This window comes from Geotrypetes seraphini, chromosome 2 (assembly GCF_902459505.1).
Source record: "Geotrypetes seraphini chromosome 2, aGeoSer1.1, whole genome shotgun sequence".
In the NCBI taxonomy this organism is placed as follows: Eukaryota; Metazoa; Chordata; class Amphibia; order Gymnophiona; family Dermophiidae; genus Geotrypetes; species Geotrypetes seraphini.
Genome location: NC_047085.1, coordinates 268,508,586 through 268,534,972, shown reverse-complemented (window position 1 = coordinate 268,534,972; position 26,387 = coordinate 268,508,586). Strand labels below are relative to the sequence as shown.

At 44.1% G+C, this 26,387-nt stretch overlaps 1 protein-coding gene across 2 annotated transcripts in view; it reads left to right on the top strand.

Moving 5' to 3' along the window:
* LOC117355797 (zona pellucida-binding protein 2-like) overlaps positions 1-26,387 on the top strand; it is a 148,333-nt gene that overhangs the window by 30,786 nt on the left and 91,160 nt on the right. For both annotated transcript variants that reach the window (XM_033934843.1, XM_033934844.1), the window contains exon 4: positions 9,887-10,030. In XM_033934843.1, the coding sequence (XP_033790734.1) occupies positions 9,887-10,030 (144 nt within the window). The remainder of the gene's footprint in view (positions 1-9,886; positions 10,031-26,387) is intronic.

The following is a 26,387-nucleotide window of genomic DNA, read 5'->3' as shown; positions in this document are numbered from 1 at the left end:
CTTGGTTTCCTTCCACGTTACCAGATTCTAATGTGGAGATAGATAGATAAATAAATAGCCTTTACTACTGGAGGCAAATTATCTTCAGGAAGACACAAAATCTCTCTATTTCCTCAGCATCTCTATAGGAGGTACTAGAGGAGATTTAGGAAAATTTGTAAATTGTTCTTTCTAATTTGATTTTCAAGGTTTTCCATCTTCCTTTTTAATATTCCCCGCTCTTTCAATTGAACAGCAGTAAATTCCCGCATTTGAGTCTCCAAACTATCTATTCTGGTAGCTTGTTCCTGTTCCTGAACTAAACCATCTTTTTGTACTGCAGATTCAGTCATTTTATCAGAAAAATTTTTAAATTGTACCTGAAGGGAATGATCCATATGAGCCAAAACTTCCCAGAGAGACTGACTACTGCAGGTTTAATTAATCCCCTCTGCTTGAGACCTATGGTGGTAAATGTCTGGGGTTCCCCCCACAAGAGATTTTCACCTGCCATTACTGCTTCACTTATTAGTGGAGTCAGAGACGATATTGCAGTGGTATCTCCTCCGTAGACAACTCTTCCATACTCCTCATCCGCATAGGAAGGTCACCCTTAGTCACTAGCAGATCACCTCTGGGTTGCAGGGGAGGGGAAAGCAGCACTGGGCTTAATGATGCTCCTTCCAAGCTTCCTCCTGTTGAACTTCCAGGAGTGCCCAAAGCCGCAGTGTCAATCGAAGGATGCTGACCTCCAAAGTAGTCTGTTTCAGTTGGGGAGGTTCAGACGCCACCAGAGGGTAAAGCCTTCTGCATCTTCCAACGCCATTTTGGCATCTCTCCTTTGACTCATGTATTGGAATGGGGTGGGATTTGGAGGAAAAGAATATGGGCTCAATTTAAAACAGGAACCCCCCACCCCAGTGGGAGCCCCTTCCTGTATCCTTGGTAGGAACAATCTCCACTTGCTTCTGTGCACAACCAGTTCCTCCTCCACTCCTTGTGAGACTGCTCCAGGAAATCCCGGCAACCCTATTGAGATTGTAACTAGTGTAAGCAGGAGCTGCCATTGGAAGTCCTGGAAGCCATTTTGAAAGAACAGCAGCACCGGGCAGAAACAAGTGAGCTTCATTCCTGCCCCCCAAAAAATCACTAGACCACAAAGGTTTCTTATGGTAGGCCCAGAGAGGGCCTATGGGTGGTCAGATGGCCTGGATAGTTGGTGGATACTGGGAATGCTTTTGTGCAGGGAGTGGTGAGGATGATATAATTGTGACAGAAAGTGGAGGAGTAGCCTAATAGTTATTGCAGTGGGCTGAGAACCAGGGAAACCAAGTTCAGTTCCCACTGGGCATATCTCAACCCTCCACTGGCCCAGGTATGGACTCAGATATTGTTGCTATTAAAGAGACATTGGTTCAGTGATTTCCCGTGGGATGCAACCATACAGGGCTATACTCTTTTTAGGAGGACTGAAGGTGGGGGGGAGGAGGAATGGCACTGTATATGAAAAAATATCAAAATAGCTGAAATGCAGGGAACCTAGGATAAAGAAAAAGCTATATGGATTGTTCTGGAAAGAGAAAATGGAACCAGTATTTGCATGAGTGTTTTCTACAGACCTCCAACACAAATGGAGAAGCTGAACATGGATCTGATTGAAGATATTCATTAGTTGGGAATGAAAGGAAAGATGCTGTTGCTGAAAAATTCAATTTGCCTGATGTGAACTGGATCATCCTGTATGTATGAAAAAATAGAAGGAAAAGGTCCTCAAGGAACAAAGGACTTTGTACTCTTAAAACAGCCTTTATTATAATGTATTGAATAAACATTCAACAGACTTCTCATAACAATACAACGTGATGGCAATAGGAAATAGACTTGCCGTGGCCATGTTTTGGTGATGATTTTTGTGTCAGAAGTCTTAGATCTTAATGTAAAAAAAAAAAAAAATCGCATGTATATCAGAAACAGATAATTAAGTTAAACAAATTGATAACAAAACTAATAATAAAAATGGCTAAGTACAATATATTCTTGCAGTGAACAAAAATATCAAATTAAAATCATATTTAAACATAATGTGACAAACCCACTGCAATCCCAGGTTTTGTCACAGGAAAATCTAGGAAATCATACAAACCCCGGTGCAGGAGGGCAGACCAGGTCAGAGCCCATGATAGAGAAATAGCCGACTACCATATGAACAGTGAGGATGAGACTGACACAGAATTTCAGGACAGACAGAAGCAGGAAAGTTTTGCCTTACCTAAAGCAGTGCCAAAACAAAGCAAGAGAAGGCTGCCCTGCTATTATCTTGTTCCTATGAGACAGAAAACAGAGAGAAAGTTTTCTCTCAGAGAAAGGTCACAGGCTGAGGAAGGAAAGCCCTTCCCCCCACATAGTGTAGTTTTCCTCAGCTTAAAGAGTGATTGAGGAGAGCGCCAGGGGAGGAGAGACAGGAAGAAGCTCAGAATGGGACAGAGTTTCACACACACCAGGCAGCTGAGGTGAGCAGCCCTGATTGGGAAATGACAGAGGAGAAAGAAGAGGTTAGCTTGCCTAACCTCGGAGCCATGTGAGGCTATGAACTTTGAGGAGAATGATGCTGTAGCAGAATCCTGACCAGAGCAAATGGAGGTAGCCTGAACAAACATGAGTGCTGGATGTTTTTTTCCTTGCTTCCTTTTTCTTGTATGGAGACAGTGGGTGCTGCAATTGAAGTTACATTTTTGGACTGTAAAGTTTTCTGCATTATCTCTGTGCCTTAAACCTAAGGAACTGATTCTTTTGCTAAGCAGAGAAGTGGCTAAAACTTGGTCAAACGCTGAGCAGGAAAACTCAGCCTGTTTTTGTTTTCTGTGATAGCAGAGCTCCATGTGCAGGCACCAGCTGCTAGCTGTTGCCACGGCAGCCCCTTTCATTGCACTGAGCCTGCATGCTTCTCATTAACATTCTAAAAATCTCTGAGGTTAAAAGCTACCTGTTTTAACTGATATGTTTGTAACAGCCCTGCTAACCACCATCCTGTTTGATGAGGGTTACATTTGGGTCTAGTTGGATTTTTATCACTGTATTTTTTATCATTGTACTTTTTTAATTGAATTTTCATGTTTTTATATGTCGGTGTATAATAAATTATCTCCAGAACATCTGTATCCACAGTTTTTTTGTTTTCAGCAGTAGATTGTTTACCTTTGAGAACCATTCTTGTATGTCTGTTGCATGAATGCCATAGAAAATGTCTTTGAGTCTCAGTAAGAACATTTTTGCACAGAATTCTAAAACCTCCTTTCTCTCTCATGCCTACCTGTGCCTGTAGCCCAGTATTGAACTACTGCAGTAAAAACTCATCCTAAAGCACAGGACAGGTTGTTTCTTCTTTTGCCACTGTAAGGGAAAGTTGACTAAAGGATTTGTTCTGAGAAGGCTACAAACATTCCTGAAGTTAGGCTCTGTTGAAAAGAACTGTATTGACTTAACCTGATAAATCTATAGCTCATGGCTGAGTTAAAGCTTGATTTGATAAAAATACAAACCTTTTCTTTTGTTGTATTTCCATGCTGACATTGAAACCTGTTATGAAATTACAGAGTAAACCTTGCTTAATGCTGCACAAACTAAGCCAAGATGTTATGAACTTTGATTCTGAGGCCGGTAGTCTAATAAAACCTGCATTTTTCTTTTGCCATCCTAAATGTGACTGCATTGAAAGGTCTGCTGAAAAGATCAGATCTAGGCTATTGCCTAAGGTTAAAAGTCCTGAAGGGCTCCCCTAGTTCCAGGGGGAACACACTAGACCAGAGCAGTGTGTCGCGACCCAGCTGCCCGCCATGCTCTTTGGGGACACGGGTGTGACAATACCTAACTGACATGAGGAAGTATTCACGTATTCTATGTATAGTTGTACACTTCACTGAATGTTCAGTACTCTTTTATGTAAACTGCCTAGAACTGCTGGTGATGGCAATATGAAAGAATAAAGTTACTCTCATTAGATACATAAGCAGAGCTCTTTATGTCAAAAAAGAGTCAAGATACTATTACATGAACTTTAAACCAATAAAATTGATATTGAATTATACAGTGTGATCCCAGAGATACTAACCCATTAAGTTCACACACCTAGATGTCTTGGGAAATTTTATCCAAGAATCTAAGGGTAAACTAAAGATTTAAACTAAAGAAAAAGCCTTAAAAATAAATAGACAAAAATATTCAAGTATGAAAACATATAAAAATTAATTATAATAAATCCGCATATAAATATGTATTTGGCATGCAGTAGTGTGTCTTATGAGGCATTTATAGAACAGGTGGAGGGGCATAATAAAAAGGGACGTCTAAGTCCTTTTATGTCCAACTCGCAAGTCGCCCAAAGTAAAAAACAGCCTAAGACACATTTTGGAAAAATACGTCCAAAATTTTTTTTGTTTCGAAAATCGTCTAATTATACATCCTGCCAATCTGATCGTCCAAGCTACTAAATCGTCCATTTTTATACCACATTTTCATCCAACTTTTCGTCCAAGTCTAAAACGCTTAGAACAAGCCATGTTGGACGTGGGAGGGGTCTGCAAAGTGATGGACTGCACACCCAGATATGCCACCTAAACAGTAGGGTACCTTACAGGGCACTGCTGTGAACTTCACAAAAAGGGTGCCATGTCTTCTCCTCCCTACAGCTCCCTTATAGGTTACGGTGAGCCTCCCAAACCACCTCCAGAATCCCCTAGACCCACTTATCTACCACCCCAATAGCCCTTATGGCTGCAGGAGCCACTTATATGCCAGTAAAAAGGGTTTTAGGGGGGTATATAGGGGAGTGCACATGTTTAAGTATCAATGCAGTGATTACAGGGGCTTATGGGCATGGATCCTCCTCTCTATGAGTCCCTTAAGCTGCCCCTGTGCTGGACGATGTAGCTTTCCTATGCCAGATGGCCAGGTGATGATGGTCTGGAGGATGAATTTTAAAGGTGTGATTAATATTTTTATGGGGGCGGGGGGAGGTCGGTGATCACTGGGGTAGTGTGTGGGGGTCTGTGTTATCAGTGCTTATCTGGTGAGTTTAGGTGGAGGAGCCTGAAGTGCCTGAGCCAGTCAGGGCCTTAGGATCATCCCCGTGCATCATATGATGCATCGGGGCAGGGCCTAAGGCCCACATTCACATTGCGTCAGGAGGAGGAGCAGGAGGACTTTGTGGTTCTTCCTGCTCCCACAGACTGTGCTGGAGGCCTAAGGAGCAGGAGGGACTGAGCACCCTTCCTGCGCCCAACTTTTAGGTACGTGGGGGGGGGGGGGGCCGGGCCGGTTCAGTCGAGGGGGGGTGCCGGGCCGGTCAGTTGCTGGCAGGAGGGAGTCCGCATCCCTCCTGCCATTTTGGCACGTGTGAAGGGGGGTGTTCAGCAAGGGGGCACTTTGTCGGGTGGGGGGAGGCTTTTTTTTCATAGGCCTGTTATTTTGCAGCCCATTAAAAAAATGAAGAAAAAAAAAGCCGGCAGAAGTCCTGACAGCAGTGCCAGAAGGCTGCTTCTCTTGTCACTACTGTCAGGGCTCTCCCCTACTCAATCAGCGATCCGTGCAATCGGTTGGGGGGATGATTCCAATCGCCCTCATTTGCATGAGGATGCGTCGTGAATCGAGCAGCCGGCAACCCACGGATTGGATCACTGACGGATCGGATCCATGAAGTTAGTGAATCTAACCCATAGTGCAGTAGTGTTAACGTTTGGCTTATCTAACACCTTTGATTAGGTGGGAATTTTAGGTAGCTTTGAAATTGGGCAGAATATAATGTCTTAGTTTATGAGTTTAACATCAAGAACATATAGAGATAAATTTTAAGGGCACTGTATCAGAATCTTGGTACAAGCCAATTGTGGAGTGCTGTGGGGCTCTTCCTTGTCACCAGCATTATTTAATGTGCTAATGTCTTCACGTGGATTAGCACTGGGCTCTGCTGGTTAAAAAGTTCTAAGCTATGTTGATATTACCATCTTATTTCCAGTTTCTTTCACAACAGCAGTTACTGCTGTCATGATACAGGATTGTGTCCAACTTCTTGAGCTATAGATTCAATTAAAACTTAATAAAGAAAAGACTAAGGCTCTGATTCTTTAGAGTTCACCTAAATTTAGGCACTCATAGAATCACGATTAGTGTGCATAGGCTATACTCGGCATCCGTTTAGGTATCCCCAGTTTATGCCAGGGTTTTCTGTGCCTAAAGTTAGGCGCCAGAATCAGAGCCTAATGGCACCTGATTCACAGGCACTTAACTTGCAAACATATCCATAATCTGTACCTAAGCAATTACCACTTTTTTAGTGTAGGCATCTAATTTTCACAGAATCAAGGTTTTGAGCTAGGCACGTGGAGGGGATAATTTAAAAAAAAAAGTCTAAGTCCGTTTTGGGCCTAGAATGCTAGTCGCTGAAAGTCAGCAGTATCTAAAGTCCGTTCTCAAAAAATATGTCCATAATATTGGTTTTTTGTTGAGAATCGTCTACTTGTACGTCCAGCCATTTGATCATCCAGACCGCTAAGTCATCTATCTTTATACCACATTCTCGTCCCAAAATTTGTCCAAGTCCAAGCGCCTAGAAAAAGACCTTTTAGATGTGGGAGGGGTCAGCAAAGTGATGGACTGGCCACCCAGACATGGCAACAGAGTCGTGGGTCACCTTACAGGGCACTGCTGTGAACTTCACAAAAAGGGTGCCACATAAATATCTCACCACAACTCTCTTGCAGGTCATGATGAGCCCCCCCCCAAACCACCTGTCTACCACCTCAATAGCACTTAAGGCTGCAAGTGGCACCTATATGGCAGTACAGTAGGGTTTAGGGGGGTTTTGGTGGGTGCACATGTTCCACCATAAATGTTTAGAGTGGCTTATGGGCCTTGATCCTCCTCTCTATGGTTCACTAGCCCACCCCCCAGACTACTTAAGCTACCTCTGTGCAGTTCTACTAAGCTTTCCTATGCCAGGTGCTGATGTTCTAGAGGCAGGTATGTACGTTTTTATTCCGATTTTTATGGCTGTGGTGGTAGGGGGGTCAGTGATCACTTTGTGAGAGAGTCTGTACTTTGTGTCTACAGTAGTTATTTGGTCACTTTGGATACCTTCTGGGCATTTATACCTGTTTTTAGATCGCCTAAGTTACCACATATAAGTTCCGTCTAGGCAGTCTTGTTAAACTTTTGATTATTGCTGCAGGACAACTAAGTCTAGGTCAGCCAACATCCCGTCCTAACCACTCCTCGAAAAACGCCCCTTTTCACTCTGGGCGTGCAACGGCAGTTAAAAGGCCTAAGCTACTTTTAGATACGTCTAAAACCCGTTTCAGTTATCGGCACTTGGACGACCTGTCTTTCTGATCGTCCAAGTGCCGATTTATGCGGGTTTTTAGATGTATTTTCATTTCGATTATGAACCCCCTAACTTTTAATTAAGTCCTCTTAAATCTGATTGTGAGGTGGTGTTGAGTGCCACTATCAGTACTGATTAAGCCTATTGCTTAATTAAATTAGGCACCTATATTGGCACCTAACTAGATGAATTTATAGAATCAGGGCCTAAGTTCTTATTAGGCTCAGAAAATGAAATGTGGAATGACAGTATTTTGAAATAAAGTGGTAAACACTTTTTGCTTGGGAAAAAAAGAGCTATTTGGAATAACTTTATCCAATCCCCTCTCATTAGAATCTCAAGTGAATGCTTTGATCAGGAAATCATTTCTTGTGATGAAAAAGTTTAGAAGAATTTGCCATGTACAAGATAAATTACTTTTTTTGTCTGGTCATGTAAAGTTTACTAATTTTGACCCTTGATTATTATAATATCATATATGAAGGTTGCCCAAAAAATCCTTTAAAGAAGATTCAAATAATTCAAATATTGCAGGTAGACTGATTTTCTCTGCTTATAAGGTTGATAGAGTGTCACCTTTGCTAGTGGAATTGTACTAGTTGCCAGTCAATAGTATTTAAAAATCTTACATGGGTTAGCTTCTGCATATTTGTCAAAGTGGATTCAGATTATTGCTAAAGAAATTTATCTTCAAGATCATTGGACGTTACACTTTCCTAACCCCAAGAAAATAAAATACAGTGGTACCTCGGTTTACGAGTGCACCGGTTTGCGAGTGTTTTGCAAGACGAGCAAAACATTTGCAAAATCAGTGCCTCAGAAACCAAGCATGGCTCGATTTACGAGCGCCCCCCCCCCCCCCCCCGCAATCAGGCATCCTCCCCCCCACGATCCGGCACCCTCCCCCCGCAATCCGGCACCCCCTTGACGCGATTGGGCACCCCCCCGCTGCTTCTTACTCTCATCTGGGCACCAGCATGTCCTGTGCTTGGTGCCGGTGCCCGAAGATTGGCCTCTTCTGCTGGGCCTTGAGCATCTGAGCATGCTCAAGGCCTGCGAGTTCATGTTCAGAACGTGAACTCGCAGGCCTTGAGCATGCGCAGATGCTCAAGGCCCAGCAGAAGAGGAGGCCGATCTTCGGGCACCGGCACCAAGTACAGGACATGCCGGTGCCAGTGCCCAGATGAGAGTAAGAACATAAGAAGCGCCATCTCCGGAACAGACCCTAGGTCCATCAAGTCCGGCGATCCGCACACGCGGAGGCCCCGCCAGGTGAACCCTGGCATAGTTTTGGTCCCCATATCGCTCCAAGCTTCTCGTAAAGAAAAGTGCATCTAGCCTACCCCTACCCATGTTACTTCATGCCACTCATAAGGAGATGTACATCTAATTTACCCTTAAATCCTAGAATGGTGGATTCCGCAATTACCTCTTCTGGGAGAGCATTCCAGGTGTCCACCACTCGTTGCGTGAAGCAGAACTTCCTGATATTTGTCTTGAACTTGTCCCCCCTTAGCTTCAGCCCATGTCCTCTTGTCTGTGCCACATTGGACATTGTAAATAACGTCTTTTCCTGCTCTATTTTGTCGATTCCTTTCAGTATTTTGAATGTCTCGATCATATCCCCTCGTAGTCTCCTTTTCTCAAGGGAGAACAACCCCAGTCTCTTAAGTCTTTCCTCGTAATCCAGGTTCTCCATTGGGCGGGGGGTGCCCAATCTCAGCGGGGGGGGGGGGTGCCCAATCGCGTCAGAGGGGGTGTCGGATCGTGGCGGGGGTGCCCAATCGCGGGGTGGGGTGGTGCCAGATCGCAGGGGGGCCTTCGGGGGGAGCAATGCCGGTTCTCGTGGGGGGAGGGAACGCATCAAAGTGAATTTCCATTATTTCTATGGGGAAACTTGCTTTGATAAACGAGCATTTTGGATTATGAGCATGCTCCTGGAACGGATTATGCTCGTAATCCAAGGTACCACTGTATAAGACCATAAACTTTGCCTATCAAGCTCTTGTAATTTGGAACACACTGCTTGTGTAACTTAGAATTATTCCGAATGATCTGTAGTTTAGGAAGGCTCTGAAAACATTTCTTTTTAGAAAATTTCGGATTGAGAATTAGATAATTTTGTCTTTAGTTAAAGCTGGCACCTAGTGAATTCAATTTTATGTTTTAAGTTGATATTGTACTGTTGAGGGTCCCATTTATTTGTAAAATATATTTTTTGTATTGCCTGGTTAGTTTTCTCTTGTGATCTGCACTGAACTCTTTGAGTAGTTACAAAATATAAGAACTAATGTAATGGTAATTGCTAGGTAGATGTTTCAGAATCGACTTAAACCCTAAGATGAATATGAAAGGCAGAATTGTTATTGAGAAAGTTCCTTCCTAACCCAAAAGCATCTGGCTTTTGTGAGTCCAGGCTACTTTCTCAATAGCATGTTTCTGAATATCTGTTCTCATGTATAATAATAATTTAAAAAATCTTCAAACTGTTACACTTACTATACAATAAGTAATCATATTATGTTTTCCTAGATTCTGAAAAGTTCATTTTAACAGAAGAAGGCAGTCTCATATTTTACATTATTCATGGTTATGATTCTGGAAGATACACCTGTAATATTCTCTATAGAAGTGAAGATAAACATGTTACTAAAGAAATTCATTTCATGATCTATGGTAAGCACTATATCTATTATTGGCAGAAGTGTAAAGTATGATTACTAAACATAAATGCCTCAGCTTATTTCTTAGGCAACTAAGACAAACTGAATTGTTTTGGGTAAACCTTACTTATTCACAGCACAACTTTTAGAGGCTGACCAAAATTGCTTTTTTGCAGTTTCGGTTGAAACTGAAACTGCAGCCGTCACCTGGTTTTGACCAAAACTAAAAACTCAAGTTTGGTTCTGTGAATGTGTGCTAGTGAAGGTTGATGCAGATGGTCAGAGCTTGCAGTCTGCATTCCTCTGCTCAACCCACAGTATTCAAGCCATAATATAATAATTTAAATAATGAAAGACCTTCTTTTGCCTTCATGCAAAATAGCTTCCACACACATTGGCCAGATCTAATGAAAACTGAAATTCTGTTATGTCCCTTCCAGATTCCATACACTAGGTGTTCAATCCCTTCCCGCAATTTAGGAGTTGCAGAAATTCAGACACTTTTCTGAGCATGTGCTCTTCCTACCTTAGGGAGTGAGTTAGAGCCCCCTACAGTTTGAATTTCTGCAAGCAATCTGTGCAGAGGTCTTTTGAATTGCTCTGCTTCTTTTTCTTATTTTTCACTTAGTTTGTCTTTTTCGGTGGCTTCAGTGCCTTGAGACTCCTTTCTGGTAGTTGTCTGTCAGAGAAAAGAACGCAGTCCCGTGAGTTTGGACTTCTGCTTTATGGAGAAACTTAGGTGGCTCTCTGAAGCCAACCTACCATGTGCCACCATTCTACGACTTGGGATCCATTCCCCTAGGAGTTTGCTTGCCCACTGACCTTGCCAGGGGTTTTAAGCGTAGGCCGTATGCATCCTGAATGAAAATCCCTCGAGTTTCAAGATGCATGCTGCATTTCCAGTCCCCGGTTATGTGGTGAGGATCCGTGGTGGCGGAGGTTACAGTCAGTGTCCAGCCAACTGGCAGTCCGAAGATATTCAAGTCTGGTCAATTTGGAACTATTCTGAGGCAGAAAATTCTTCTCTCCATTCAGTTGCTTTGAGAAAATGCTGACAGGCAAGGCACTTCAGTGACTGACTAAACTGTGGTTCTTTTTTGCTGTTTTTGTCCTGTTATATTGTAATTGTATGTATTACTTGTTGATAGTTTGTATGTGATTTTTGTTCCCCGCTTAGATTTGTGGATAGGTGGGTTATAAATATTTTTAAATTTAAAAAAAAAAAAAAAAACACCCAAAACCTCCATTATTTCCTATGGGAACTTCAGGAGTGGTTTGTAAAACGTGTTTAAATTAATTTTTCCACAGTTTCTGAGGGTAGGGTTCAGGTCTCCCATCTCCCCAGACCCCAAATTGCTATTTTTTATTTTTGGATTTTATATATTTTTGGTGCAAATTCACTGGTTGTGGCCATCTTGGATTTTAAGTTCAATCAGTTTTATTAGCATTTTGTCATAGAAATACAAGCATAGACCTCATATACATAAGAAGTTTTCACAGATTGTAAGTACAGGCGGTCCATGACATGTCATCAAAAACAGAACAAAGAATAATAACATAACCTAACGAACAAACTTATCAGCCTTGTGTACAGGTCTGAGGTAAACACGCAAGTATAAGAGGATATAGTAACATTAAAAGGTGTCACATAAAGTTATAAGATGGTTCATACAGTCAGATATGTCAGCATGATGATACAGTAAGGCAATTCTTGTATTCATAAGTCTGGCCCACCAGGACGGTCATGGGGCAACACAAATGCTACTTCACTAGACAATGGTGCCCACATTTTTGTGAACTTTCGGAGCGAGTTATTACGTTCAGCAGCAACCCTTTCATAGCGGGCATACAAACATACAGTGTTCCACCACTCAGTGTATGAGACATTAGAAAAATCTTTCCAATTGGCTAAAATAATACGAATTGCAATTAACAATAATAGTTGTATTAAGTGGTACGTCTCATGTATATAGGGGTCTTGAATGGAATGTATAGTAGTGATTAAGCATGCATATGTGAGTGGAATAGTACTACCCGCTAGAGAGGTAATATGAGACCAAATCTTGGCCCAAAAGCCCTTCAGCAAGGGGCATTCAAAAATCATATGTTTCAAAGACCCCATGGATAGTTTGCAAGACCAGCAAAGACCTGTTTTATCTGTATGTTGTAATTTTGATAACTTTTGTGGCGTCCAGTACGCCCTGTGTAGCAAGAAATAATAAGATTGGTACAAAGCAGCCGATCTAGAAATTTTATATGGCATAGCCCATATACCTTCCCAGTCTTTTGAATCCAAAACCATATTCAACTCGTCATGCCAGGTATTCACCAGTTTATCTGGGGTGTGTGCTTGGTGAAGTCTTAATACTTTATACCAGTTGGAAGCTTCCTTTTTATGGTAGGCAATCTTGCCACAAAGGGTTAAAAGATCCGGTACTAGCCACATTCTATTTTTGAATGTATGAGGTCATGAAGTGCATGTTTGAGTTGTAGCCATTGGAAAAACTCTGAAGGCGGTAATTTAAACAGAGAGCACAATTTGTCGTAGGGTATCCAACTAGTCCCATCAAAGATATGATTTAGAGTCCAAATGCCAGAGGATGTCCAAGTTTTCCAGCTAACTACATGTTGTTGTATTTTAATGTCCGGGTTGCACCATAAAGGTAGATACATAGATCTGTTCCATTTAGTAGTCATAAAATTTTCCACCATTTGAATAGCCATTTTATAGGAATCTAATACATAATCTTTATTCCGTATCCTCCCAGTAGATGACACAAAAGGTAAATAAGACAATTTCATCCACTGATATAATTCTCGATCTAGTTACATCCAGGGTGCATGACATTCGGTTTGGACAGAGGAAAGAATCCACTGCGAGCATTGTCTAAGAAGGAAAGCATAGTGATAATCGAGAAATTCCGGGAAGTTCACACCTCCAGTCTGTCGCGACTGTTTCAATTTATGTAGAGCTATTCGGGGTACTTTGCTACTCCAGAGGAATTTAGTCAGTAATCGATCAATTCTATTGTAGAATGTTTTCAGGAAAAGAATTGGGAACATACTTAAAGGGTAAAGAATTTTAGGTGTAATAACCATTTTGATTGACTCCAATCTCCCCCACCATGTAAGATTCAATGGTGACCATCTTTTCGTTAATCTGGTGATGTTATCTATGATATCATTAGATATAAACAAAATCGTGTCCTGAATTGTATTTCCAAAATTTAAACCCAAATATTTTAATTTGGTATTGGCCCAGTGAAAGTTGTATCCCACTATATCATTCTTAATAACATATTTATTGAGTGGCATTAATTCCGTTTTGGAAGTGTTTAATTTATAGCCAGAATATGTTGAATATGCTGAGATAGTCCTTATTAACTCTGGAAGGGATTGGGGATTGGTATATATCAATATATCATCCGCATACGCAGACATTTTAAGTTCAAGATTGCCACATAGAATCCCAGAGATCTGAGAGTTCTGCCGTATAGAGATCAGTTAGGGTTCTAGGGTAATGTTAAACAAGAGAGGGGAAAGAGGACATCCCTGTCGTGTTCCTCTGGAAAGGCGAAATGAAGAGGATTGAATATTACTAATTTTAAGTACAGTGGTCGGTGAACAATATAATACTTTAGCAATAGGAACGAAAAGGGGGGAGTCCAACCTTGTCTGCAGTGAAAAAACCAACCAGGAAGAAACAAGCCAAAACTGCAGATATGTACAACGATGTAGGCAAAATTAATTTTGACAACCAAACTATATATTAAAACCTTTTTACCACACAGGGGACCCAACACGGTCTGTGTTTCGGACAACTTTCATCAGGGGTCCATGGTAGAAAAAGGAAAAAACATGTGTCACAACAAATGTTGAAAAGTATATAATAAAGCCAAACTGATGTTATGTCACGCCGAGAGTCACTTTGAATGGTAAAAATCGCTAGCGATTTTTAAGGACTTCCAGGATTGCACAGTGGTGGTAGATGTATTTATTTTTAAAAAAACCTTTTTGAAGTGGCTTCTTCATGTTTCCAGGTGGCGGCAGCCTCCTTTGTGAGATTTCACAGGGTGCCCTTTGCGGAAGTGGAGGTCTGTCCTCAGCTAGTGCTGGACGGTGTGAATTATGTAGTGGATGCCTTTTCTGATCTCATTTGAATTATTGCCACTTATGTGGTGTCTCCGTTCCGGCCTCTCTGGTTGTGTCCTTGGGCTGGGGATGCTGCCTCCAAGGCCACTTTAAGCAGACTTCCTTTCAAAGGTCAGCTTTTTGGGACAGGTCTAGATGACTTTAGGGCCGGTGTTGCTGATCGCCATCCTAAGTCTCTCCCTGTGCTCAAGTCTTACTGGACTTTGGAAGGGGACGGTAGTAATTTTCATCCCTTACACCGATTTTGTCACATCCTTGGGCTCTTCTTCCCAAAAATATTCCCAGGGATACCGTCCCCAAGACAACTTTTCATTCCAGCTATCCTCAGGCAGTTACTGCTCCTAAACAGCCCTCCAGAGGGCCACCTTGCTCAGTTTTACTAGGATTGGACTCGCCTGTCCTCGGATAACTGGGTGCTGCACAGCATTTGGGAGAGGCACAAGATTAATTTATTTTGCCTGCCTCTGACTTGTTTCTGGACTTGCTGGCAGGTCGGCCGGACAAGGAGTCAAGGGTCCGTGCTACTTTGCAGTGTCTCTTAGACATCCGAGCACTTGAAACCTGTTGCTGAACACAAATCAGGCTTCGGCAGATATCCTTTATCTTCATCATGCCAAAGTACGGCTCAGGGGATTAGAGGCCCATTCTGGATCTCAAGTCGAGCACTCGCTTCCTGTGGATACCTTATTTCCAAATGTAAACCATGCACACAGTCATTGCTACTGTCTCTCCTGGGGAGTTCTAGCATCCTTGGATCGCACAGAGGCTTTCCTCCATATTCTAATATTTCCAGAGCATCGCAGATTTCTGTGTTTCCATGTTCTGCAACAGCATTTCCAGTCCACGGCTCTTTCCTTTGGGCTTGCAACAGCTCCCTGCACTTTCACCAAGGTGATGGTTCTTGTAGTGTTTTTTTCTCCACAGGCAGGGTGGGTGTCCAGGTCCATTCATTCTTGGACGACTGGTTGATCCAGATTCTGTCTTGACATGAGTGCACCTGTAGGGCGGGGATGGAGGTCTCTCTGCTACAGAGCTGGGGTTGGATTGTCAACTTCAAACAGAGCCAGTTGATGCAGTCTTAGACCTTGGAGTATCTGGGCCTTCTCTTCGACACCCGGCAGGGTCCTGCGTTTCTTCCCAAGCCACACCAATCCAAGTCTGAAACTTCAGAGGCATATCAGAGATCTCCTGAACCTTCCAGCTCTCACCTCCTGGCATTATCTGCAGATGCTGGGGTCCATGACACCTCCTTGGAGGCAGTCCCCTGGGCCAGTGCGCACATGTGCCCTCTACAGGAGTCCCTCCTCTTTCAATGATCTCCACAACGTCATCCCTTTCAGATGCTGGTCCCCTGGATGGCACCAGTGTGCAGAAGTCAGCACTGGTGGCTTCAGGGAGAGGCTGTCCACCAGGGCAAATTTCTTTGGATCTTAGAGTAGTTAACTCTTATGATGGATCCCAACCTGTTGGGTTAGGGTGAGCACTGCGGGGACTACCCTGGCCACCTCAAGAGCTCCTTTGTGTCCACTCTGTGGCCTCCAGTTGTTCAGATAATCCGCCAGATAGCAATGCATCCCAGCTTTGTGATTCAAGTTGCTCCAGTCTGGCCTAATCGTCTATGGTTTGCGAATCTTGACAGTCTTCAGTGGGACAGGAAGCTCAACCTCCCTCTCCCTGGCAACCTTCTCAATCAGGGTCCAGTGCCCATGGAGAATCTACAGTGCTTTGGTCTTCCGCCGTGGCTCTTGAGCGCTCAGCTTTGCTGAAGCACAATTCTTCAGATTTTGTCCTCAACGCTTTTGTGGTCACAGAAACACTCTTCTATGGCTTCTCATGCCAAAGCCTGGAAGACTTTCCATCAGTGGTGTGCTAAGGACTATATGGAGCCTGAGAGGGCTTCCATTTTGGTGGTCCTGGCTTTTCTTGCAGCAGGCCTAGAGAAGGGTTTAATAGTGGCCTCCTTTAAAGTACAGGTTGCAAGCTTTTCATGCTTCAGAGCACACAGAGGCTCTAGTTTGCTTACTGCTCATCCAGATGTGACCAGATTTATGAGAGGGGTGCTTCATTTGTGGCCTCCTTGCATCCTCCTTTCCCTTCATGGGTCTTAACATCATTCTTCATTTAAGGCACTGAAGGATGCTACTCTTCTGGATCTGACGATCAAGACTGTCTTTTTGATTGCCATTGTCTCGGCATGGCATATTTGGAGCTTCTGGCTCTTTCCTGCAAGGAACCCTTTCTCCTTATTATGGACACAGGAGTTGTTTTCTGTACTGTACCTTCTTTTCTACCAAAGGTGGTTTCTGCCTTCCATGTCTACCAGGAGTTTCATTTGCCTGTGTTTGTTTCATTCCACAGGATCGAATTGAAAGGATCAGATTTTGCGCAAGTTGGATATCAGGCGAGTTTTGCTGCACTATTCGGAGAGGACTAACTATTTCTGGCTGTCTGATCACTTCTTTGTCCTGCACCTCGCTGTGGTCAGCTGGCATCCACGTCCTTGATTGCTTGATGGATTCACCTGGCCCTGTTTGGAAGCTTCTCTGGCTATAAAATAAATTGGTCTAAGTCAGAATTAATGCCAATTAATGTATCAAGCATTCCAGGGCTATTTAAGTATTTTCCATTTAAATAGGAGCCATACTGCTATTGCAATTCAAACCATGGAAGAATGCATCCTTATTATCTTTTCAGTTTTGCTGAAACTCTGTATGTTTGACTGGGAAATATGAGATTGCAATTATGGAAAAGAGGCAAGAAGGCCAAATTTCACAGGATATGGTTGCCCATACAAGAATATGTGGATAAAACTGTATGAGTGTATGTTGAAGGAATGAATGTGTATGGATGCTGGTATGTGATTCACTCTCTGCATTGGGGATATGGGGTGGAATGGATGTTTTGAAGTATGGTTCATGTGTATTTTCAAATACCCTATGCAATTGATGTTTGCTTTATGAACATATTTTGATATTCTCTCCTGTTTGGATTTGTTAATGTATATTTCAAACTTTAATAAAATTTGGAACTTAAAATAAAAAAATTTGAAGATTGGCAGGAGAGATGCCCACTCTCTTACTGCCAAACACCCCCTTCCCCCCCCCCCCCCGGCAGCAGAAGAGATGCCCACTCCCACCACCAAGCAATGCACCTTCCTGGCAGCGAGAGAGATGCCCACTCTCCCACCGCCAATCAGCACACACTCCCCGGCCAGCCATTTAAGTGAGGGGGAAGAGGGTTGCATGGCAGCGGGAGAGAATGGTCATCTCTCCCGCTGCCAGGAGGGTGTATTGCTTGGCAGTGGGAGAGAGTGGGCAAGCAGATTTCCTCAGCCAGAAAACCCTAAATCCTGGGGAATGGGTGCTCTCCAGAAACATTCAACAGTATTGTGAGCCATTGGGGATGACCAACGTTCGATTTAATGGAGTTGGCAGCCAACAGGAAGGCAGCGTGGTTCTTCAGACAAAGATACGAGCCAAGAAGCGACGGCTTGGACACACTGGAGCAACATGACCAAAGGAGGTGCTCCTATATGTCTTCCCTTCATGACCCATGATAGGCAGAGTCCTGTGAAGAATACAGTTGCACCGGGTCTGGTTGTTCTAGTCATGCCAGACTGGCTGAGGCATCTATGGTACGCAGATCTCATCTTTCTGTAGAGGGATCAGAATCTCAGAGTACTCTGCCACCCAGCATTACTCACGCAGGGCCCGATTGCGCTGGAAGATCCGGAGTGCTTTGGTCTTATAGCATGACTCTTAAGTGTGCAGCCTTAATATGGAAAGTCTATTCGGATGTGGTCATTGCCACCTCTTATGATCCATGAAGCAGTTGATGTTAGCTGCCAATGTAAAAGCCTGGAAATGTTTCCAGATCTGGTGCGCATAGAAGAGTGAGGATCCAGTTTGGCCCTCACATTCCTGCAGGAGGGACTTGAAAAAGGGATGACTGTAGGCTCCTTCAAAGTTTAAGTAGCAGGTTTTTTGTGCTTTAGACCCCAAGGGAACAAGAAGTCCTTGATTTCACACCCAGATATGGCCAGGTTTCATCAACAAATCTAATCATGGCATCTTAATTTGTTCCTGTGAACATGTGCTAGAGCTCCATACGAGCCTCTGGATCAGGCATCTTTAGTGGACCTCATGGTGAAAACAGTGTTTTAATTTGTCGGTCACTTCAGCTTGACAGGTGTTGGAGCTGCAAGCTCTCTCATGCAGAGAGCCTTTTCTTAGAATGTCGGAGGCTCGAGTGATACTGCATATGGTACTATCCTTTTTGCTGAAAGTGGTTTCCAATTTTCATGTCAACCATTGGTTACCCACCTTCATGCTCTCAGGTTCCAAGAAGTCCTGAAATTACTGGATATTTGCAGAGTGCTTCTTCATTATCTATCTGGAAGTGATGAATAAGTTTCAACTGTCGGATCATCTCTTTGTGCTGGCAGGCACAGCCTGTAAGGGTTAGCCAGCTTCTAAGACAATCATTTCAAGATGGATTTGTATAGCCATTTCTTCAGCTTATATCGGCAGTGGAAAGCAACCCAGAATCTAGGACAGATAAGCCTGCTAGGGTAATAGAATCCTCCTGGGCAGAGGTTACAGCAGTTTCCCTTGAAGAGATTTGCAAGTTGTAAGCTTACCTCCGTCGCTGACCTATCTCCTGCCTTAGCCTGTAGCGAATTTGCCGACCGAGGCGGGGGGGGGGAGAAGTGATGGGGGAGAGAAATGCTGTTACTGCTGCACCCAATTAGGGGGAGAGAAATGCTGCTGCTGCTGCACCCAATGGGGGGGGAGGAAGACCAGGGAAAGGAGAGAAGAGGAAAGAGATGCCAAGACCATAGGAGGGAGGGAAAAGAAAGGAGATACCAGATTATGGGTGGGGAGAAGGAGACAGATGCCAGACCAGGGGAAAGGAAGGAAGGAGGGAGAGAAAGGAAGGAGTGGAGATGCAAGATAAGGAGGGGAGTAGGGGAGAGGAGTGAGATGCCAGGGCATGGGGGAGGGGAGGGAAGGGAAACTAAGGAGACAAATGACAGACCAGAGGGAAAGGAAAGAAAGGTGCCAGAGCAAGGAAGCAGAGGGAGACATAGGAGAGGAGAGAGATTCCAGGGCATGAGGGGAAGGATGGGAAGAGAAATGCTGCTGCAACATCCAATTGGGGAGGGGGGAGAGGAAGAGAAGTGCTGCTGCTGCACACAATTGGGGAGAGAGAAGGGAGAAGGAAGACCAGGGAAGGGAGAGGAGAGGAAAGAGATGCCAAGACCATAGGAGGGAGGGAAAGGAAAGGAGCTACCAGACCATGGAGGGGGGAGAGATGTCAGGGCATGTGGGGGGAGGGGGAGGAGACAGATGCCAGACCAGGTGAAAGGAAGGAAGGAGAAGAGATGCCAAATAATGGAATGGAAGGGGGAGATGGAAGGAGAGGAGAGAGATGCCAGGGCATGGGGGGAGAGAAGGGGATAGAGGTGCCAGAGCATAGGTGAAGTGGTGGAGACAAAAAAAATTGAGAGGGGGTGAAGCTGAAATGGAGAGAAAGGGCACAGGAGTACAAAGGAGAGAAAGGGCAAAGGATATACAGTTTATTGAAGGGACATAGAAAGAGGAAGATGCCATATGGAAGAGAGAGAGGGCGGACACTGGATGGAAAGGGCAGAGAGGGTGGACAGTGGATGCAAGGGGGAGAGAGAGAGAGGGCAGAGGCTGGGTGGAAGGGGCAAAGAGAGAGGACAGATGTTGCATGAAAGGGAGTGAGGACAAACGCTGAATAGAAAGAAGAGAGTGAAAAGATGATTAAAACAGAAACAACAAAAGGTGGAAAAAAAATTTTGTTGTTGTTTTACGTAGAATCAAGTAGTATTGTAACTGTATTGATTAAAGTTTATCAATAGAAAATGGAAATAAGGTAGTTTTTTGGGGACTAAACCCCTTTCCTCAGGTCAGGACAGGATACCATAACAGCAGTATACTGTACTGTCTTGAAGAAAGATTTGGCCTCTGAAAGCTAATTACTACTAATTGAAAAATGGATTAGTCCAATAAAATGGTATTTTCTTATTTCTCTCTTCCCTGTTTTATTTATGTTTGTTAATTTGTAAAGTGGTGATTGTTATGTAGCAGTTTTTTCAAATTTACATCTACTGTCTTTATATTTTGCACAGTATTAGGGTACGTGTCACTGTTTCTGTGGTGTTGCATTGTATGCAGAGTCTGGTTTATTGGCATTTCAGTTTAACTTTTGTCTACATATTTCTATTTTTAGTTTGTGATTATTCCATATTAGGCGAGGGTGTATCTCTGTTCTGTGTGTATGAAAAGGACATGGCTTTCTGTTAGCAATGACTATACAGGATCAATTGACTGTGCAGGATCTGGCTTGTTTAGTTTTACAATGCATGTGTTGGTGTTCTAGTGCTCACTGCAGTGTTTAAGATGCTGCCTTTTCCTAGGTGCACCCTTGTTGTGTAACTCTTGGATTATTATTAAAAATAACTTTTTTTATATAGAGGAGGGGGTTATTAAAAAATGATCAGCACTGGCTGTCATATATACTAGGTACGCCACTGGATTTAATGACCCTATGCTAACTTTACTGTTGATGTAGGTGTTGTCCCCCCCACACACACTATAATGAATTAAATTAAGCTGTATTAACATCAAACAGCTTTCAAATGACATTATAAGCAAATAAAAATAAAATATTTTTAATACATTGCTAATTATTACCTGCATTTTTACCTAAACTGTTTTGCCTAGCTCTCATTTTGATTTTTATCTGCTACTTTTTTATTTTGCTGTAGTGCGATCACACAGGTCTCCTTCAAATTATGTGGAAGAGGTTTGGAAGTGGGGATCGCATCTATTTCATATCCTCAGTGAGACCTCAGGAAGGAATATAGTGTTCAAAATATTATTAGAGGTGCTGTAGAGATGTTTCTTGTATGACTGGATGAGTTATATTTATCTTTTTTTTTTAGTTGTTTAAATTCATGCAGAAATAAATGGCTAGATTGAACCTAATGATTTCATTAACGCATTTCCCTTTTTTAAACCTCTATACCAGCGGTCTCAAACACGCGGCTGCGGGCCACATGCGGCCCCCCCAGGGACTATTTTGCGGCCCGCGATCTGTCCTTGCCTAAAGCAGGGGTCCCCAATCTGCTTCCCTTCTCCACTGCCCTTCCCAAGCCACCGCAATCGAGGAACAGGTCAGCGCCCGAAGTCTTAGCTCTCCCTACATATCTTCCCCAGCTCGGAGCCGACCAATTCTTGCCACCCGACGTTCAATTCTAATGTCAGGGAGGAAGTTCTGGGCCAGCCAATTGCTGCCTGGCTGGCCCGGAAGTTCCTCCCCGACGTTAGAATTGACATCGGGTGGCGTGAATTGGTTGGCCCGCGCTGGAGAAGATATGCAGGGAGAGTTAAGACCTACTGGCCTGTTCCCCGATTGTGGCGGCGGCAGCTTGTTCCTCGATTGCGGCGGTGGCGGCCTGTTCCTCGATTGTGGTGGCGACAGCTTGTTCCCCGATTGTGGTGGTGGCAGCCTGTTCCCCGATTGTGGCGGCGGCAGCTTGTTTCCCGATTGCGGCGGTGGCGGCCTGTTCCTCGATTGTGGTGGCAGCAGCTTGTTCCCAGATTGTGGTGGTGGCGGCCTGTTCCCCGATTGTGGCGGCGGCAGCTAGTTCCCCGATTGCGGCGGTGGTGGCCTGTTCCCCAATGGTGGTGGCTTGGGGGAGGGCAGGGAGAAGTAAAGAAAGAAAGGGGGGGACAGAGAGACAGAAAGAAAGAAGGGAAACGGGACACAGACAGAAAGGGGCATGGAGAGAGAAAGGGCGGGCATGGAGAAAGAAAGAATGGGGGCATGGATAGAGCGAGAAAGAAAGAAGGGGGCAGGGTGAAAGAAATAAAAAGTTGGGGGAGGGAAGGAGACAGATGCCAGACCAGGGGAAAGGAAGGAAGGAGGGATGGAGAGAAAGGAAAGAAAGAGATGTCAGACCATGGAAATAGGACGGAAGAAGAGAGAGAAGGGATGACATGGAAACATAGATTTTGAAAAGAAAGCAGAAAAATTGAATATTAAGTTAATGCCAAAGATGGATGCAAGGCAGAAAGTGAAGACGGAGAGAAAAACAGTCAAAGGACAAGAAGACCCTGGAAACATAGTTAAATGCACAGAAAAATAAAGTCGATGCACAAAAGGGAGAAAGAAAGTCCAACGTAGTCTGCAGTAAACAGCAACCAGAAAACAACGAACAGACTGCAGATAATGTACAAGATGCAGGCGTTGTATATTAGTAAATGCAGTAACATATACAACCTTATAGCCAACCAAGGGACCTGACACGGTCCGTGTTTCGGATAACACGCCTTCCTCAGGGGTCCATGGGTTAAGGTATAAAGCAAACTGCATAAAAGATAACAAACACACACCAATCACGATCAAATGGGGTCAAGCAAGTCTTACACAATGCCATTTGATCATGATTGGCGTTAGATTTATAAACTATAAAGAGTTTTACCTCATGCAAAGTTGTAATTTCTTTAATAAGACATTAACTATTTTTTTTGTGGCCCTCCAAGTACCTACAAATCCAAAATGTAGCCCCACTAAGGGTTTGAGTTTGAGACCACTGCTCTATACCATTTGAAAGAGGGCGAATATCTAATTATTCACTTCTAGAATTGGATACTTCTTAAATTTAGTAAAAATATTCTGGCACAAGTGTCAAACCTTAAAAAAAGGAAGCAATAGTGAACATTGGAAAATAATAATTAATAAAAATAGTACACATTTAGGGCTCCTTTTACAAAGGTGCGCTAGTGTTTTTAGCGCACACACCGGATTAGCGTATGCTATCTGAAAAACTATCGCCTGCTTAAGAGGAGGTGGTAGCGGCTACATGCGCGGCAATTTAGCGCACGCTATTCCGCGCATTAAGGTGCTGACGCATCTTTGTAAAAGGAGCCCTTAATTTTCCCCACCATCAGATTTCCCTGTCTCGCCCACCTCACCCAGCTACTTTTTCATGCCACCCGGCTGGAAAAAATTTCTGGGGAGAACACTGTCTCTGTACCCCCTTATGCCTTTCCTGTCACCAGATTCTCCCCCTTCCCCTTCACCCCATCCAGCCTGCCACTTCACTCTCCCTACCTCTCTCTCTGCCCAAGGTGGAAGGCTATCACCTTGGTTGGCCTGTTTGCCACCTTATTCTCTTGCCACCTTATTCTCTAGCCACCTGTCATCCCATGCTCCATGTCACCATTGCCTCATTCTCCCTACCCCTCATGATGGTTGTCACCTGTCCCTTTTGCTAGTTCTCATATTAGCCATACTGCCTGCTTACTTGTCTTTGCTATCTTGTGCCCTCCCTCCTCTCCCTGTCACCTCACTCTCTCCCTTCATGCGAGCTCTCACTCTTTCTCCTCCTCACCCTGGCCTGCATGTCACTTCCCTCTCCCTTCCCCCTAGCTGTCCCCCACAATCCCAAGCCCACCCCTGCCTAACCTGTGGGCCAAATTGACTCTATAATAATAATAACAGTTTATATACCGCAGGACCGTGAAGTTCTATGCGGTTTATAATGGTTAAAAGATGTTACAAATTAAGTAGAATTAACAAAGTTAGAAGCTAGTTATTAACAGCGCTAGAGATCAGTTATTGTGGAGTAGGATTGTACAGGTTAGTTGCCTAAATTATTCAGGAACAGATATGTTTTTAGGTGTTTCCTATATTCCCCATAAGTAGTAGACGTAAGCAATTGTTCCAGATCTTTGCCCCATAATACTGCTTGATGTGAGAGAAGATGTTGATGGTGTTTTTTAAATTTACATTCTTTAACCGGTGGGGAAACAAAATTCGAGTGTGTGCTTCTCTTATGTCTGTTGTTTGAGAAAGAGAAGAGGTCAGTTATATATTTAGGGGCTAAACTGAATAGTGCCTTAAAGCAAAAGCATCCAAACTTCACGCGTGCCTCCATCAGTAGCCAATGCAGAAGTCTGTAGGAAGGTGTTACATGATCAAACTTCTTCAACCCAAAAATTAGCTTGATTGCCGCATTTTGCACCAGTTTTAATCGCCGCATATTCTTCTAGAAAATTGCCAGGTAGGCAATATTGCAATAATCTAGTTGACTCAGTATAAGGGATTGTACTAGGATTCTAAATGATGAAACATCAAAATATGCTCTAGTGGACCGAAGCTTCCAGAGAGTAAAAAAAAACCCTTTCTAACTAAGGAGTCCACCTGGTCTTTCATGGTTACACCCAATACCTTCATAGTGGATTGGATGGGATAACTAAGTTTATTGATGCACAGTGATGTTTTAGTGTCAAGCGGGTGTGGCGAAGCTACAAAAAATTTTGTTTTTTCTGAATTAAACTTCAGTTTGAATTCAGTCATCCATTGCTCCATTGAGTTTAGTACTTCTGTTGCCTTAGGAGTGACTTCCAAGAGAGAGGTAGCAAATGGGATAATGATCATAAAGTCGTCTGTGTAACTAAATAATTTTATCCCCAGCTGGGTCAGTTGTGCACCTAATGATGACATGTAGACATTGAAAAGCAGTGGATTGCTCCAGGTATCAGAGAGATCATAATTAAAACATACTTGATAGGTGTGGGACATAAGGAAACCTCAAAACCAGTCTAACACTTCTCTGATACCAATTGCATCTAAGCATTGTAACAGTTTCCCATGGTCCACTAAGTCAAAGGCAGAGCCCATATCAAATTGCATGACCAGGGCATTAAGGCCCTTACTAAACAAGAACCATAAATTATCCAAGATAGCCGCAATTACTGTCTCAGTGCTAAACAAAGGTCTGAAACCAGATTGAGTTTCATGTAGAAGAGAGAACTGGTCAAGGTATTCTACCTGTCACATGCATGCCAAGTCCCAGCACCCACAAAGCCTTTCCCCCTCCCCCATTAAACTGTCCTCAGCAGCACCAGCCAGCTCCTGCCAAGTGGTTTGGCAAGGGGAGTAGGCTCTCTCCCAGCCAGCCACCCCAGTGCCCAGGAGCTGCAGCCACATTCACCATGGCAGCGGAGAACCATGGAGGAGGTGCAGGATTCTGGCCCGGCCCGAGGTCCTTCCCATCTCCAGACCCAGTGCCCACACTTACCCCACGCAACTTTGGTCAGCTCAGGTGGGGGCAGGGCAGAATGCAGCTGGGAGCCAGAGAGCCATCCCGCTCCTCGCTTGGGCGGCTGCACAAAGGCATTGGAAAGTGAAGCGCCACAGCTCCCAAGAAGCATCAACTCAGCTGGCTCTTCTTCCTCTGGAGCTCATCACGTAGGCAGTAAGCTCGGCACAGGCACATATTGGTTCAGCTGCAGCACAAAGGGCCAATCACAAACGACCTTAGAACTCTGAGGTAGTTTGTGATTGGCCCGTTGTGCTGCAGCTGAACCAATGTATGCCTGTGCTGAGCTTACTGCCTACGTGATAAGCTCCATGCCTACGTGACATGCCGCAGATTTGTTGGGACTCGGAGCTCAGCGCAGAACCGGACCGGAAATAAGATAGGCCTCAAGTCAGGAAGATAGGAACCCCAGTTCCATCCCCGTTGGAGTCCCATGGGCCTTGGAGGGGTCCCCGTGGGAGTCCTGTTGACCATGGGGGGATCCCCATGGGATCCCTGCGGGACCCGCAGGATTCCTATGATCCCCGTTCTCATGCAGACCTCTACTCAAAATCTAAAAGAGATATTGCCAGGATATGCTATCAAAAGCCTTTTCCATGTCCAACCCCACTATCGCCTCCGTACCCCCCCACCCCCTGCCAGGAATGCAACACCATCATCGCCCTAGTGAGATTCATGGAAGTGTAACGACTGGGAATAAACCCCGCCTGGTCGTCATGAATCAACAACGGTAAGAAAGCATTCAACCGCTTGGCAAGGATTGCAGCGGGAAGCTTAGTGTCCTGATTAACATAGAAACATAGAAGATGACGGCAGATAAGGGCCATAGCCCATCAGGTCTGCCCACTCTACTGACCCACCCCCAAGTCTACTATAATAGGGATCCCACCCCTGGTGACAGGTTCCCTTGGCTTAACCCTCTAAGGGATCCCACATGGGCATCCCATTTGCTCTTAAATTCTTGTACGCTGTTTGCCTCGATCACCTGCACCGGGAGCTCGTTCCAAGGATCAACCACTCTCTCGGTGAAGAAATATTTCCTGGTGTCGCCATGAAATTTCCCGCCCCTGAGTTTGAG